Source organism: Misgurnus anguillicaudatus, chromosome 2, assembly GCF_027580225.2.
Source record: "Misgurnus anguillicaudatus chromosome 2, ASM2758022v2, whole genome shotgun sequence".
In the NCBI taxonomy this organism is placed as follows: domain Eukaryota; kingdom Metazoa; phylum Chordata; class Actinopteri; order Cypriniformes; family Cobitidae; genus Misgurnus; species Misgurnus anguillicaudatus.
The window spans coordinates 37643652-37661166 of NC_073338.2; the positions used below are offsets into that span (position 1 = coordinate 37643652).

A 17515-nucleotide genomic window follows, 5' to 3' on the forward strand; every position below is an offset into this window, starting at 1 on the left:
CAGCTGCAGTCCACTCTTTGTGAATCTCCCCAGCATTTTTGAATGGATTTTGTTTCACAATCCTCTCCAGGGTGCGGTTATCCCTGTTGCTTGTGCACTTTTTTCTACCACATCTTTTCCTTCCCTTCGCCTCTCTATTAATGTGCTTGGACACAGAGCTCTGTAAACGGCTAGCCTCTTTTGCAATGACCTTTTGTGTTTTGCCCTCCTTGTGCAAGGTGTCAATGGTCGTCTTTTGAACAACTGTCAAGTCAGCAGTCTTCCCCATGATTGTGTAGCATACAAAACTAGACCATTAAAAGGCCTTTGCAAGTGTTTTGAGTTAATTATCTGATTAGAGTGTGGCACCAGGGGTCTTCAATATTGAACCTTTTCACAATATTCTAATTTTCTTTGATACTGAATTTTGGAATAATCATCAAAATTGAAAGAAATAAACATTTGAAATATGTCAGTCTGTGTGTAATGAATGAATATTATATAGAAGTCACTTTTCGAAATTAACTTTTTGATGATATTCTAATTTTATGACCAGCACCTGTATTTGTAATCATGCACTTTTATGGATATTTTCCGCAGCATCTTATGTTTGCTTATTATTTGCAATTTCTCTCTTAAGAAACCATGTTTCCTTTTTTTATTCGATTATAAACTAATGCATGCCGTGCTGTTTTATTTTGCTGGGAATGATCTAGATAGTAAGGAGCTCCATGATCTTTGCTTCTTTCCAGTTTACAGACATTTTTCGTTTTGATTTACCTTTAAAACCCCTATGTCAAAGAGCTGTACCATAAACACATTGTTGCGATGAAACACGCGTCCTCACCAAGGGGCAACCTTCTGATCTCTCTGATGAAGCCAATATGGAAGTGATTTAAACTGCAATTCGCTAGAGGCAGGCTCCAAAAGGGAGTCAATTCCCACAGACCTGTTAAAATGGCCAACTTTACAGTAGAAAATAATATGTTTACAGCCTGGTACAAAAAGTGTTTTTGTTCTGTATAGTTAATTTTGCCCTTCCTGACAACTGTGAGAGGGGTGAATTTATTTGTAACTCATCCCTTTAAATTATATGAAGTTCTGCATAATTAAGGGCGTGGCCATTTGAGTGACAGTTGAACAGCCACTGCTGTCACTAAAGTCGAGCGAGGCGGGCATGGTTTCAGCAACCAGTCACCACAGCTTCACTCACGTTAAGCCTCTTTACCAATTTATCATGTGATGCGCGGCCAAGATGGCGACGACAGGCACCGCTTACTTCAAAAACGATCTTCAGAAACCTATTGGTGACGTCACGGACACTACGTCCATCTTTTTACATTCTATAGTGACATCACAGTCTATGGTCCTCACTAAGACAAACCCCTTACGGCATTATTTCTGCCTTATGTTGCTGCAATATTACTAAGTTCCCTTTATGGGAACAATCTTAGAATCAATTCCAGGATGTTTTTGTGTTGCACGGAAGACACTCTCACAATTTTTTGTCCGTTTTCTGGAATCAACGCATTGTGTGAAAGGGGTTTAAGTGACATAGGCCCTAGATCTGCAGTGATTATAGATTTTGATACACAGCTTTTAATACAAGGATGTCACAACAAGGTTTTTTCACCCGTTATGAACGGTGGTCGCAGGAAGCACCAGTCGCTGAGAAAAAAATCACATTGTAGAAGTCTGACACATCAATAATCTTCATAATCTTACAGTACCTAATGCCCCAAATGCAAACCCTCAGGCTGGTCATGCATGTACTCCTTTTAATTTGCTTCTTTATAGATAAAGACAGGTTGCTTGCGATTAAATTTATGCATTTTATCCAAAGCAATTACAGTGCATATATTACATTTTATTAGTATGTGTGAATTAAACCCACAGCCTTGTCAATGCTCTACCAGTTGAGCTGCTTTACAGGAACACTTTGCAGTGCATCATTGCATGCTAACACTTATATCAAAAACGACATGGGAGCTCACGGCAAACATGATCCTTGAGAGACAATCTATTGCAAACAAGCCTGTCCAATCAATGTTTCCATCATTAGCCTCATCTAAAACAGCTTTACAGCCCCACAGTAAGCTCAGTGTTTATGCCAGGATTCATTGACGTCTTTGCCACTGAGTAAGATTTGCATCTGTCACAGATAGTTTATTCCGCACTGCTCTAAACACTTTCTTCCACCTGGTGCATTTTATTTTAGCTCACATGTTTTTCCAGCATGAAAGATGAGTGGGAAGCTTGACAGGTACTTAACAACAGTTGTAAACAGGGCTGGTTCTGGGGCTTGGAGCGAGTGAATGAGTCCAGGCTGCAACCCTATCACACTTTCCAAAAACCAGCTCATTGCCACTCACCATCAGCCCTACCACTCCCTACTCAAGAAGCCAATGAAGGAAAGAAGCTTTCAATGAAACATGTATTGGACAGAGAATGTGGCGAAAAATGACTCTCCCTTCACAACAGCAGGTATTTTGTTCTCTCAAATCTTAAAAACTTTCTTGATTAGGAATATGGGGGAAGGAATCAAGGTGACTAAAAACATAAGGTTTTATTAAAGATCTCAATTAATGAAATGTTCCTATAAACAAACGTACTGTATATCGAAACACTGTTACTGTATAATGCAGTTTGAATGATGAAAACAAACATGCATGCCCGATTGCAACATGTCTCTTTTCATGCATTTTACTCATGTTGCTTGTGTTATTGCATGCCTTTGATTACATTGGTTTATCTAATCCATCATATACATATTTACATTCACATCTATGCATTCGGCAGATACTTTTGTCTTATCTACTTACAGTGCATTACACGTAGGGTTGCCAACTGTCCCGTATTACCCGCAGGGTTCCCACACCTTAGTTAACTTTAAATTCAAGAACCTTTCAAGGACTTTCCAGATCCAATACCCTCAAATTCAAGGACTTAATGTGGGGACATATTTCAAGTGAGAGCAAGGTTACATTGTGTAAGCTTTTAAGATACATTGTTACAGTTCCCTTTCGAGGGAACTCGCACTGCGTCACTGCGGTGACACTTTGGGGTGTCTCCAGGGGTAAGTGCGGCTGAATGAATATATCAAATTCAACCAATGGTGAGGCTTAACGACAAAGACAGGGTGACGTGGGAGCCAGAAAGTGTATCGCTATCTGAACTATTGCCAAATATGGCGTTACAGGGACGCAGGAAGTATGGCAAGGGAGACGCAGCGTCTCGTTCCCTTCTCAGGGAGCAACAGTTACATACGTAACCCGAGACGTTTTCATGTGTCAAACACAACTATGCAAAAAAACATTTTGGTATGAATCAACATTCTACAGCAAATATAAGCATTTAAAGCGAACAGTTTAGCACGTGTGCTTAAAAAGTCTAGAATTTTTATGATATTATCCTACACTACACAGGGAATAATATGGATTTTTTTGCTCAGAAAACTTCTTGCATAAAATAGATTCAAGCACTTTCAATACCTTTATATTTTCAAAAACTTCCCAGGGCCTTGATTTTCCCCCCCAGATTCACAAACTTTCAACGATTTGAAGGACCCATGGGAACCCTGTACCTGGGACATCCTGTATTTTCGACTTAATTGATTTGTCCTGTACAAGACCTCCCGTGTCCCGTTTTTTGAACCAGTGAGTGATACAGCAGGCTTGTTTGACTTCAGGTGGCGCCACAAAAACCGTTCTTACCTCAACAATGTGTGCACTTTTAATCTTTGTACAGCACTTCTTGAATGTGTTAGCATTTAGCCTAGCCCCATTCATTCCTATGGCTCCAAACAGGGATGAATTTAGAAGCCACCAAACACTTCCATGTTTTCCCCATTTAAAGACTGTTACATGAGAAGTTACACAAGTAAGTATGGTGGCAAAAAAAAAACTTTTGTTTGGAGCCATAGGAATGAATGGGGCAAGGCTAAATGCTAACACATTCAAGAAGCGCTGTACAAAGATTAAAAGTGCACGCGTTGAAAAATATAGGTATGTATTAATTCATCTAAGTTGAGGTAAGAACATAAGGTACATATTGGTACCAAATGTAAAAATATTTGTAACGGTACATATTAAGAGCGTTTTAAAGGTTACAGCTTGGGTACATATTTTGACCATTAATTCTAACGGTTCACATAACATTATAGGAAATGATCAATATGTCTCCAGAAAAAACAAAGGTTGTTTGTACCATGCTAAATCCTGCTGTGCATATGTACAGTTTAATTAAAAGTAATGACATATGGGGCGGTTTCCCGGACAGGGTTTAGATTAATCCAGGACTAGGCCTTAGTTATATTATTACATTAAAGTAGTTTTTACAATTAAACACTACAAAAAACAATACGGGTGTGCATCTTGAGACAAAACTATGGCACTGATATCCATTAATATACATCAGTTCATGGTGTTTTTAAATTAAGGCAGCTAAAACGTTCATTTTAGTCTGGGACGAGGGTAAACCCTGTCTGGGAAACGGTCCCATAGATCCTAAATATATTTAGTGGGGATCTGAGACTGTAACTGTGGTGGTTCATCTGATCTGATGACCTCTCTGCAAACCCTCAGCTCTCAGTTACCTAGCAGCACTACCTGTGTAAACATGGTTAACTTGCAGCTCAGACCCTTCTGTTTCCGTGGCTTCCTCACCTCACAGCCCCTGAACCTCATACAGAATGAAGCACGCCTCAGCAGAAAACCCCTCTACACAGTTCGACTATACGAGAGGCTAGCATAGGGCTGCTGTGTACTTTTAAGCTGTCATCAGCACACCAGAGGGTTGCGACCGACAAGTTATCTCACTTTCCCACCCTCGTCGACCACGTCAACCCTGTCACGGGGCTTACCAGACGAAAGGATGAGAATGGAGGAAACGAGTCGCTTTTGTATGTGTGTGAGGAGGGGCTGGTCAAAGTTTTTTTATTTCTAGGGTCTTTGCTCTAGCTGCACCCACTTCCTTAATGGTAACAGCTGTCTAAACGCTTCAGGATTACAGCACACCGCAGTTACGACTGGCGTTGGAGCTTGGCATTGTACAGGAAGCTCGGAGGGGTAAGGCGTGTTGGGAATACTACAGTCGTACGGCCCTTGGGGTGAGCTGGGATCATTCCTAGGGAGGAAAAGCTAATAAGAGGGCAGCCATGCTAATGCGGGTAATTCTCTAACACGTGTCAGACAAATCAGAGGGTTTATGCTCTGATGATCTAGGTATAAACAAGGGAAAACTGAACACTTTCTGACGAACAGCATTTAGATCTTAGCTTTCTACTCTAAGCCACAAATAAAGGCATGTTATGAACCCAAAGTCTCCATGTCTGCCAATAATAAAATGTGGATATGGCAAAGTTCCTGTAAGAAATCTTTAAAGATATAGTTCACCCTTAAAGGAAAGTCCTTTAAAAAACAATTTACCCTCTAGTTTCTTTGAACCAAACACTTTTAACTAGTGATGCACCTATATATCGGCTGCCGATATGTATTGGCCGATTTTTGATTAATTTAAAATCATCGTCATATCGGCAATAGCACGAGAAATGCCAAAACCGAATGTTTATTAATTAACTGCGTGAAGGCAATAAATTGCATGTCTGTTGCATAATCCAGCATTTTTTTTTTCGTAACCTTTCGACATGATAACGTAATAAGTAAGGTCACACTGGCGCACCACATAGCTACTGCAAGACGAGAAGTTGTTGTTTAAAGGTACTTTTTTTGGTGAAAATGACGACCGTTTCGTTATATAAGGCCCTTATGCCTCGGTATGGGTCGTTTAGAGCCCTTTGAAGCTGCATTAAAACTGCAATTTTAAACTGCATTGAAACTGTAAACTGGTAAGGTCCACTATATTGTAGCAATGCTGACATCGCGCGCACATTGAATTTCTGGGTTTCAACCGGCTAGTTACTTGAAGATGCTTGTTACTTTCAACCGGTCGGTGTGGTTCCGCTAGACTCGGGGCACAACTGAAAGGTAGGGTTGACTCGGCGCAGTAACACCCTCCCTCTCCCATTATGAGAGTGAGAAGGGGAGCGGACTTTTCAGGCGAGTCGAAGTACTCCCAAAAGTGTTATTACGCCATAAAATATAGTTCCTCTTTTAAATCCGCTTAGAAAAGCGCTACGTTTTATTTTGTACCACCAAACTTGCTCGTATAACTACTCGTCTTAAATAGGAAAAACGTTGATGTGTTTGGTCACTTCTAACTTTATCTCTAAATGGTATAATTGAATGAATGGGGCTAAGCTAAATGCTATCGAAGCGTCGCAGCGCGCTCCAGCGCTTACGTGCACGCACACAGATGATAGAGGGATGTATCAACAATTCTTAGTAAAGGTAATAACATATTTTAATATTGAAAATGAGTAGACTATTCCTTTAACGGCTTTTTACAATCCAGGTATCTTTGTAAATCATGTGTCATAGTCATGTGATCAATTTTGAGCTTTGGGGATTTTGAAAATTTTGTCATACATATATTATATTGAAAAAAATCCTGGAATGTTTTCCTCAAAATACACATTTTCTTCTCGACTGAACAAAGTAAGACATAAACATCTTAAATGACATGGAGGAGGAGTAAATTATCTTAATTTTTTATGAAAGTGGAATATTCCTTTGTGAAAAGACAGGTCTGTGGCGAAAATTCATTGAATCACTGCCATGAGGTTGTTACTGTATGAGGTTGAATAGGCTAAATGACAAGAGCATTGTCATTTTTAAATGATCTAGCTTTTTAATATTTAGGTAAATGAAGTAAACTGCTACATGGCATCACTGTCACTTGGATGTTCTCAGCGGTTGTGAAATTTAGAGGGTTTTTCCAATAGTTCTCTCAGTGTGCGCCTTTACACAGCTGGTGAAGAACTTGAGGTTGTTGACTGAACAAAAGCTTCTCAGTGGGGAGTAAGTATCATAATCTGGCAGAGTTGCTCAAAAATTGTACTCAACACAATCAGAGATTCTTGAGTTGATATGTCAGTATGATGTGGAACAGGTTTGCAATACTACATAATTAAAGGGGTGCATATAAATGTCACTCTTTTGTTTATTTTACAGTCATTGTAGGTTCCTGTACCAAGACATGTCAAAATGATCTTACAAATGATGAAATTGTATACGCTACTATATTGTTTACCATATATCTTTAGTCCCGTACATCTGTCTGGCTATCCCCCGCTTAATACTCACTAATTATATCTCTGGTGGCTCCATAAGCAGTCCCATCTCTCATTGGATCCGGACGTGCTGTTTGAGAGGATGTTTGGATATTAAGCATCTCAAATCAAGTGCCCATCATTATGGTCATCATTGGGGAGAATGCACCTGGTGGCATCTCTAGACAGCTGTTTCCTACTCGTAATCTTTGTGCCCCTGAATCGGGATATGGAAAAACAGGAAATAGTGCAGACACATGTTTACCAGTTTCACCTATTATTGGATGGCATGGCGTTGCAGTTGATTGTGCAGGAACCTGAAGTAATTGCACAGGAAAAGGACTTTACTATTGTCCTACACCTTTGTTGTCAGTTTTAAACACTAACACCAAATGGGCTTCGTGATTGTATTACTTACTACCCTGCCAGCAAAAAAAAAAAAAAACTTTAAAAACTGAACCTGGAATTTAGCTGAATAAAACCGCACTCTGTCTTTTAACGTGACAGCTATAATTTGGGTTGTGCGTTAAAATCAGCTTCCTTTTCGGAGTAGTGAAATAAAATTAAACTGACATTAGTTTAGTGGGTTACTGTTTTTCATCCTGTAAGGCATTTACAAAAACACTCGGCAAAGCCAAGCAATGCAAAGCCATTTTTTGCTTTTTCTAAAATATTCCTGTAGCTCAACTGGTACGGTAAGAAGACAGTGCTTGCAATGCCAAGGTCATGATATAAGTTTATTATTGTTGTATTGTACTTAAATGCATGACAAAAACGTTAAAATTGTTTCGGATAAAAACATCAACCAATTGCAAACAATTTTGTAACATTAAAGGGGATTGGTGATGTAGTAAAGACCGACATTATCATAATTCCTCCTGCTTGGACTTACAGCCTGTAAGTTAACTCCTGTTAGCATTGCATATGTGACCGAATCTTTCAAACATGGTAAGGAGTGTCTTATTTCCGGCTGACGTCAGAGGTATTTAGGACAATCCAAACGTACAGATTAGCTGGCCAATCAGGGACACAGCGCTTTTTAAATCGATTAGTTTTGTACAAAATCTGTGCGTTTCAGGAAGAAATGGAAATTTGGAGCTACAAAAATGTAGGATGTGTAAATGATGTGTTTTTTAACCATAAACCACGCAAATAACAAAATAACATTGTTTTTAGCAATTAAATGGGTGCCCTTTAAAGAAAATATATTGCTTGGCCTTGAACATTGAGATATATAATGTTTTTCTTCATTATTTAGACTTTAAAATCCTAAATGAGCCAATACTAATTAATACAAACCTATGATTTTTTAGATTTCAGCAGAGATGCACACGTTTCTTACAAAACCAGAAACAAAATAATTCTTTAAAAATTATTTTATTATTTTCAGATTTTCTTGCCTTTGTTATACAAAGATGTTAAATAACTTAAATACATTCTTACCAGTCATTCATGATCAGTTTATACCTACAAGCTATACACATGAGGTAGAGGAAAATAATTTAGCGGAAAACAGCTTCCCATAAGACAAGGAAAAAGTGGACGAAGAAAACCAACTGACGAAACTCTACCCTTAAAAGAAAAAGAATGCATTTGAACAGTTACAGCATTGCACAAACCCTGACAGAAATCAGAATAGTGACTGAGCCATTACATTGGAATTCACCACAAAACTGTATCGTCCATTTGGTCAATCCTAAGAGTCCGCTCTCAATGAATGTAGGTCTAAAAACGATCAACTGACATACCTTTTCTTTGAAAATTATGTAAATTTGACTCCACAATCAATATAGTAGTATAAAAATATTAGGATTTATGCTACAAAGGTACAGCTAACTGGGACTTAGTTTTGCTGTGGGTGTGGTTACTACATATTGGCACTCTTTGGTCTATATTCCTTATAATAAAATAAGGACACGGTTACATACAGTAGCACAGCTGACTATGAGAGGGTCTGCATTGTGCTTTACATTACTGTAGGTGGGAAATTGTTTTATTAGCCATCAAAAGAAATTACACTGAATGAAACCAACTACCTCAACCCCAAAAAGCAAATACCCAATACAGGCCAAATGCAAGCCAGAGTTTTAAAAAATAAAATAAAAAAGAATATAAAATCGACTTTACAAAATGTACAATTGACACATGCTCATAAAACATCTCATAATAATTTAGATTTCAGCCGTTTCCTTTGTTACCACCGTATAGATAATCGGAAAGGACCATCATAGACAAAAATGCAATTAAAACAAAACTGATGTCATGATCTCATGCTGCCTTCTGTCGATAAGAAAATATGATACAGATATTGAGAACATGCAGCATGCCAAAAAAAAAAGGTTTAAAACTATATATGATATCTACATTGTTGTCATTAAACATATTTATTGAGTCAAAACAGAACAGGGAGCGTAGAAGAGTTGCGTCTCGTGTGTATGTCCGTGTTTTTCTGCTCACTTCGGCTGTGGGCAGAGGCCTCGACTGATGAGAGACTCGGCATAGCCATTATGGTTTCCATGTAGCGTGCAAAGGTCTATGTATATGTTTCCAGGCATTCTTTAATTGGCATGTGTCCCCATCAAAAACTGTTTGGAATTCAGCTCATAAGGTTAAATGAAAGACAAAAATGTGTCCCTTCTCAGACAGAAATATGTGCTATGTACTTCTGGACCCCTTGTTTTTGTGTTTTATTCAAATTTTCAAGCAAATGGTAAAACATAGTTGGTAGTTTTGTCTCGGTTTCCACCCTTAAAACAAGATTAACTATCCTGAATCACATGGACATTGCTTAGGATATTAACTCATTCCCCGCCAGCCATTTTTTGAAAGTTGCCCGCCAGTATTTTTTGGTGATTTACACAAAAGTTTTACAAAATACCTTCCAGGAAAATATTCTTCTAAATATATATAAACATCAAATACATCAAATTGAAGGACAGACCCTCTTTGTTTGTTACTTTTTTGTTTTAAGCATAATTTATTTTCTTTAAAAAACGGGCCAAACAAAATGGGACAAAAAAACTTTTCATCCCATTTATATTTTGTTCCTCTACTTAAAAACTCTTAAATATGGGTATTTTTCTTTAAAAATATTTTTTTTAGCAAAAAGCTGAAATAATTGCATTTTTTGTGAAGGAATTTTGTTAGAGATCAGATTCAGAACGATTATCAAAACATGCACAGAGTTTAAAATGAGTAAATAACATTTTGGCTTCAGTTTTTTCATAAATTGGTATCTAGTGGATAATCGCTGTATTGCAGATTAACATAAAAATTAATCAGTAACACGTTTTTTTATGCAAATGTTTTCTCTTAATTGACGAGATAACTCGTCAATGGCGGGAAAAGAGTTAAGACCTGGGGCCTCATTTATAAAGCGTGCGTACGCACAGATTTAATCGTAAAGTGTGCATACACAAAAATCCACGGCAAAGTCTATATTTATAAAAACATAGACGTCTTTGATGTGAAAAAGTACTTAGCACCACGTCAGGGTCTGAGCAGACGTACACACTTTTGCTTGTCCGATTGCTGCGGGTTTTTGGCAATATAAGCCATTCTTTCTGCTCGAAATTGGGTTTAAACATTGACTAGTGCTCTTTTATATGTCTATGACATTAATTAGGCATCGTTTAAAGGCGGTGGTCTAAAACTGCTCAGCTGCGCACAAGTTCAAGATCATTTGCGATTTATAAATTTCACATCCACTGTAAAAAATTCAGTAGAAATTACAATGCTATTGCAGCTGGGCCGCCGGCAACCCACCGCAGATCCAAATCTATGTTATTCACTGGCAAGAGTTTGTTCAAAGTTAAATAAATTTTAAACATTAACAAGTCTTTATCTTTACAGAATAAAACTATACAATAACAGCCTCATGCAAAGCATTCTGGGAACCAGAAATAATCATCAACCTTTTTCTGTTTTTTTTTTCTTCAGATTTTGTTTCCCAGCATGTTTTGCCTGATGCCGTTCTTTAGTTTTACTCTGTAAAGACAAAGACCTGAAAATGTTCAACGTTCATTTAACTTTGAACAAAATGTTGCCAGTAAATAACATACATTCAAATCCACGGCAAGTTGCCGGCAACCCAGCTAAAACAACACTGCAATTTCCACGGAACCCTCCACAGTGTCTGAAAGAATGGGGTACGCGCATTTTCTGTGCGTAAGTTCAGTTAATGAATCACACCTATACACATTTTTGATAAATGATCGTAAGATCAAATGTAGGATGGTTTCTACGCAGCATTTTATAAATGAGGCCCCTGGTTTACGTTTTTAACATATCTTGAAGCTTTTTCTTATAAGTGGCAAATTTTTTAAAGAAAATAAATTATGCTTAAATCAAAAAAGTAGCCTAATCATATATAAAAAAGGATAGGTTAAGAAATATTAACTTCAAGTCATTTTGCTTCTCGTTTGATATGTAATTGTTTAATTTCTAGTTAATCTAGTTTTAAGAATGATGTACTGAACAACAAGACAAATATCCTAATTCCTGATTTTTGGGTTTAGCCTAAAACACAAGCTGAGTCTATATGGTACGGTCCTTATTAATTCTGGTTTAGTGCTGGTGAAGCTGGTTTATATTAATATGATATTTTGTGCACACGTACATCACCAAAACGTCATTTCATTTCCATTTGGAGGATGTCATTTTTTAAAAGCGTTTGCTCAAACATACACTGCAAAAAATGATTTTCAAGAAAAAAAATTCTTAGCATTTTTGTCTTGTTTTCAGTAAAAATATCCAAAGATTCCCAAATTAAGATGCTTCTTCCTAATGAGCAAAACGACCCAAGAAAATAAGTCTAAAAAAAAGAGTTTTTAGACCAAAAATATCAACAACAAAAAAATCTGCCAGTGGGGTAAGCAAATTTTTCTTAAATTTTTCTTGAATTTAGTGTTTAAGAAAAATGTTCAAGATGCCTGTTTTATGCACAAATTCACTTAAATTTGATATTTTTGGTCTCAAAACTAGACTTATTTTCTTGGGTCGTTCCGCTCATCAAGACAAAGCATCTCAACTTAAGAATTCCTAGACATCTGTACTGAAAACAAGACAAAAAATACCAAAAAAAAAATTATTGAAAATAATTTTTTGCAGTGTACGCCATGTGTTCTCTGTTGGATCATACAACGTTGTTCACCAGATGTTTTTGCAACGTTTGCACATGCATGTGAATTTGCTCTATCTATAATGTTTATCAGATTGCGTACACTTAAAATTTAATGCGATCCTTGTAGAGGATGCACACTTACACAGATGTTTTGGCAATGTACGTGTACCTACTGGGGATAATTTTGTTACATCTGATCCTGTATTTACAAACTCATGTCAAAGCTGATCGATTTTGACTAAACTTGCTTAACAGCGTACCTCTACACGGATAGTTAGGCTTACATTGAAACATTCTGGAAATGTCTGTCCAAATCGCCCGTATGCATGCTCTGTCTGTTTGCCACAGGAATATAACCTTAGCTATTTACAAATGAAAATGATATTTATATATATATATATATTCATAAATACAGTCCTTAAATACTTAATAGGAGAGCGTCCAAGCTTCAGTGCGTGAATGGTGCCGTTTTGCTCTTTGTAGGTCCCTCACTCAGTAGTTCATTCACACTCGACTAAAAGCATATATAATTCATCCTTATACTTTTGTCATATGTTCATATATATTTATATTTGTATTTACACTATGTAACTATCAAGAGAGTCAGGCGATCTGAATACAAAAGTCATATATTTGTCAAAATTTCACCACTAAGTTGGCAGAGTCTGCTTTAAGTGACTAAAAGTCCGATCCGAAATGTAGATCCTGTCGTTTGGTCAAACAGCAGCTAGCTGTCATTTTAAATCATTTTCAGAGTTGGCGAATTTCAGTGTTGCTATTTTACAAAATGGATATATGGAAAATCAGTATGGACATAAATATATAAGCCGATCTTGACCGAAGACTATAACTGTATCATCTCTCCATAATCGTGAACAGGATTTGAAACAGAACCACTAACTGACAGGCCTAGATGTATGTCTACGTCAGTTGGGTTCACCATCAAAAACCTTTTTTTCTGATTAACAATGTGAGAGTAGAGAACCACACTGCCAATTCCCAACATCAAATCCACCAGCATTAATATCAGCTGGAGATTCATTTTCTTCCCCAAAAGATCAAAGGTATATCAGCTCTGTCCAATGCAGACTCACATGTGGCTCACGTATGCTACTGTGATTATTCTCATCTCTTCGTTGCACATACACTCACCTAAAGGATTATTAGGAACACCATACTAATACTGTGTTTGACCCCCTTTCGCCTTCAGAACTGCCTTAATTCTACATGGCATTGATTCAACAAGGTGCTGAAAGCATTTTTTACAAATGTTGGCCCATATTGATGGGATAGCATTTTGCAGTTGATGGAGATTTGTGGAATGCACATTCAGGGCACAAAGCTCCCATTCCACCACATCCCAAAGATGCTCTATCATTTTAGTACAGTGAACTCATGTTGTCATGTTCAAGAAACCAATTTGAAATGATTCAAGCTTTGTGACATGGTGCATTATCCTGCTGGAAGTAGCCATCAGAGGATGGGTACATGGTGGTCATAAAGGGATGGACATGGTCAGAAACAATGCTCAGGTAGGCTGTGGCATTTAAACGATGCACAATTGGCACTAAGGGGCCTAAAGTGTGCCAAGAAAACATCCCCCACACCATTACACCATTGCATTAAGGATAAATTGAACAGGTGTTCCTAATAATCCTTTAGGTGAGTGTACAGTGGCTATGAACCATACTGTAAAATACTGAACCAGCATCGCATGAATAGCACTGCTGCAACAATTAAAGCAATGAATCAGCAGCTTGTAATGAGGATGGACAGATTTGTTGTCAGGTGTAAGCCCAAATCGAGGAGAGAAAAACTCCTGCTTGTGATATCTCATAGATTTCTTTACCATCCGATTGCGCATAGTGGTTTCACTTATTCCCTGAACAGCCATCTGTAGAGTTCATTTAAGGCGGAAATAAATCTTATAAGGACTGGCAAAGAAAAAGAAAAGAAAACGAGAAGAAAAGCAAATAATTTTTGCTCCTTTGCAAAGGAATAGTCCTCAAAATGTTCATAAATTACATCCACAGAAAGACACAAATCAAAAGTATTGCTTTCCGAAGGGCCTTGTCGAAGAGAATTACAACGCAAAGTCAACGCGAGCACACAAACAATAAAACATTTGTGTGGTTAGTGGTTATTTAACATACTCAGATAAGTGGTGTGTATATATAATAGAAATATAATGTAATTTTATCTATGTACATATGTATACACACACGTCGTGTGGGTGTTGGATATATGTGCATGTAGAATAAATCTGACACCATCATTTCGTCAATGCAAATTGAGTCTCCATTTGGAAATAACTCCTATACTAACGCATATTCTCACACATACAGCTTGAAACGTTTTCAAGCTATTATTCAGAGACTGTTGGACAAACAATTGTCTGCCCAGGACTGAATTGAATCGCTGATTGATATCTTGGCAGGCTTAGAGTTACACAGTAAAGTGTTTTGTCTAGTTCCAAAGTGTCTCTCATAGCTGTGGACTTCCCTTAGGCTACATACAGTACAGTATATTATACAGCCTTCACACTGTTCCACTTGGAAAACATTGAAGAAACGCCCTGCAACACCTCTCGAAAAGTGCTTTCATCCTAAACTAGCTTGATGCATTCGAGACCTTTCTCCAAGGACAACCGAATCCAGCATGTCACTTCTCCTCCCGTTTCCACTTCACCGACTCTCATTCATCTCTCTAGACTGGTCAGAGTTATTCTGCATGGTTGTCATGGTTTTTACCCTTTACAGGTGTAAACCTCTTCTCTTTGAGTGCACTGTTTGCATTCGACGTAGCAGCACCAGCGTACTTGGCACTGGCACGGTCTCGTCACCACTCTGCTCTGAGTGTTGTGGCCCCTGCCGCAGCAGATGGCCTCGCAGTTCTTATCCTTGTAGCACTTGCGTGCCGCCGTTCCAGCCGAATACTTGCTGGGCCTGCAAAAGCTCGGCGAGTCCTCGATGTGAAGGAGATCAGTGGTGCGGGGAATGGGGTCCGGAGAGGGGTGTGGCCCCTGGGGTCTGCTCTGGGAGATTTCCCCCTCCCCGGTCGCTTCGTTGGTGGAGCTGACCACTTTGATGGAAGTCTCGTAGCGTTGCTTGAGCTGCTTGCCGATCTCGTGGAAGGGCGCCAGCTGCCTCCAGCAGGTCTGCACGGTGCATGAGCCCGAGACTCCGTGACATTTGCAGGTGGTCTCTACCCCCGCCTTGATCACCTGGGCAGGACAAACGTTGACAAAACCAAAAAAAAATCAAAGGCGTTACAGTCAAGAATTTGAGCAAACATCAACATTCATGTCTCCGATTATCTCAGCAGACACAGCACAGAGCTCAGCTGTGTTTTACATCAAAGACGCAGCGAGAGCCGTGTTTACCAAACCCTTATGTTGCCCCTCATATGTGAAGGTCAGTTAAATAGATGGGCAGTGTTATTTACAAAACAACTACTTCAAAAGCACATTGAGGTTAACTTTGATGCACCCTCATATTTTGATTGCGACCAAAGAGCGAACGGCTACATAATAGAGGCCATTGAGGGGTCGGGTATTATCCTCATTCTTAACTAATAGCCATAATTATGGTTTCATCAAATGCACTTGTCAAAAAAAGCCCTGCTTTGAAATACATCAATTATCTGTGTACAATTTTGTAACAGCTGGAGAAAGATGTTATTATGATGGCCATGGTAACTTAGGTAATTTTAGTCATTAGAAGTAAAGGTTTCGATTTCTTGATGGTTTTAAGGAGTTGAAGTCCAACATGGATGTTTTTCAAGCGCTGTTCAAGCAGCAAGCACAACACAATAGTGAAACATCTCATGTGCTCATGAGCCGGTGATTGTGTTGCTTTTTTGTTGTTTTTTAGCGTGTTGAGATGTACGGGTGGGTGATAAACCGGTAGACATGATTAACCGGTAAAAATTTGTCAGCCGGTAGAGATTTTGGACTATCGTCTCTATTGAGGTTATGCCCCCACGTCATGCTCCTGTGTGCATTGTCACTGAAACGTAACGTTTGTACATGTATTTAAGCACCGCAGTTTTAAAACAAGTTATTTTAAGCCATTGAAACACAAACAACATATCTACACTGCAAAAAAAGGATTTTCAAGAAAAAAAATTCTTAGTATTTTTGTCTTGTTTTCAGTAAAATAAAATATCTAAAAATTCTTAAATTAAGATGCTTTTCTTGATGAGCAAAACGACCCAAGAGGGTAGGTCTAGTTTGTAGACCGAAAATATCAAATTTGGGTGATTTTGTGCATAAAACAAGTAGGAAAATCTGCCAATGCGGTAAACAAAAAAATCTTGAAAATTTTTCTTAAACACTAAATTCAAGAAAAATTCAAGAAAAATTTTTGCTTGTTTTATGCACAAATTTGATATTTTTGTTCTAAAAACTAGACTTATTTTCTTAGGTCGTTTTGCTTCTCAAGAAAAAGCATCTTAATTTGGGAATTTTTAGATCTTTTGACTGAAAACAAGACAAAAATACTACGAAATTTTTTCTTTAAAATCATTTTTTGCAGTGTATATGCGTGCGCTCTTTCTGTGTGTGAGGAGCGCGCAAGTCGTGCAACCGCTGCTCATTAAGCTCGTGAGCATTTTCCCCGCTTTATTGGCCGGAAGCCCGGAATACACTGCATGATTTTTGCCCTCTTATAAGATCATTACCTTATCACACTGTGCGACTTCATTTAAACTCGGGTACGACAGGCATGTAGACTGTACGATGGTGACACAGAAGCTTCGGTGGCTGCGTCACACGTTAGCGCAACGTCACCAGTGCGCAGGTCGTAGCAGCTAACACACTGTGCGGTGATCATGCCGAATTTCTGACACTGTCAGAAAACTATCGTAGGCTATCTTTGGATGCAAGACCGGGAAAAAACGCCGTCTTTGAACCTCTCTCACTGTACGACATATGACCACCGATGAAGAGCCACGATCACAGAAATCACGACGATTGTTTCAGGATAGCAATCTTTCGTCTGGGACAGCCCATAATTTTGCAGTGTATCCCGGGCTTTAAGTACACACATGCGTCAAATTCCCGTCTTTGCAAGTATCCTCACAAACACAACCATTTAAAACAGAAAAACCTTATTAAACATAAAAAACCTCTACCTATACATATCGTTATCGTATCGCCCACCCCTATTGAGATGAATGCATTTTGAGCAAACAAATGCCAGCTGTAACCATCCACTGTGCTGTTCGACCTACTCGGGATTTCTGTA

General features: G+C 38.4%; 1 protein-coding gene across 1 annotated transcript in view; it reads right to left on the reverse strand.

Moving 5' to 3' along the window:
- Window positions 1-12209: 12209 nt before the first annotated feature.
- wnt9a (wingless-type MMTV integration site family, member 9A) overlaps window positions 12210-17515 on the reverse strand; it is a 43497-nt gene continuing 38191 nt past the window's right edge. The window contains exon 4 of the mRNA XM_055203074.2: window positions 12210-15492. Within this exon, the coding sequence (XP_055059049.1) occupies window positions 15016-15492 (477 nt within the window). The 3' untranslated portion in view covers window positions 12210-15015. The remainder of the gene's footprint in view (window positions 15493-17515) is intronic.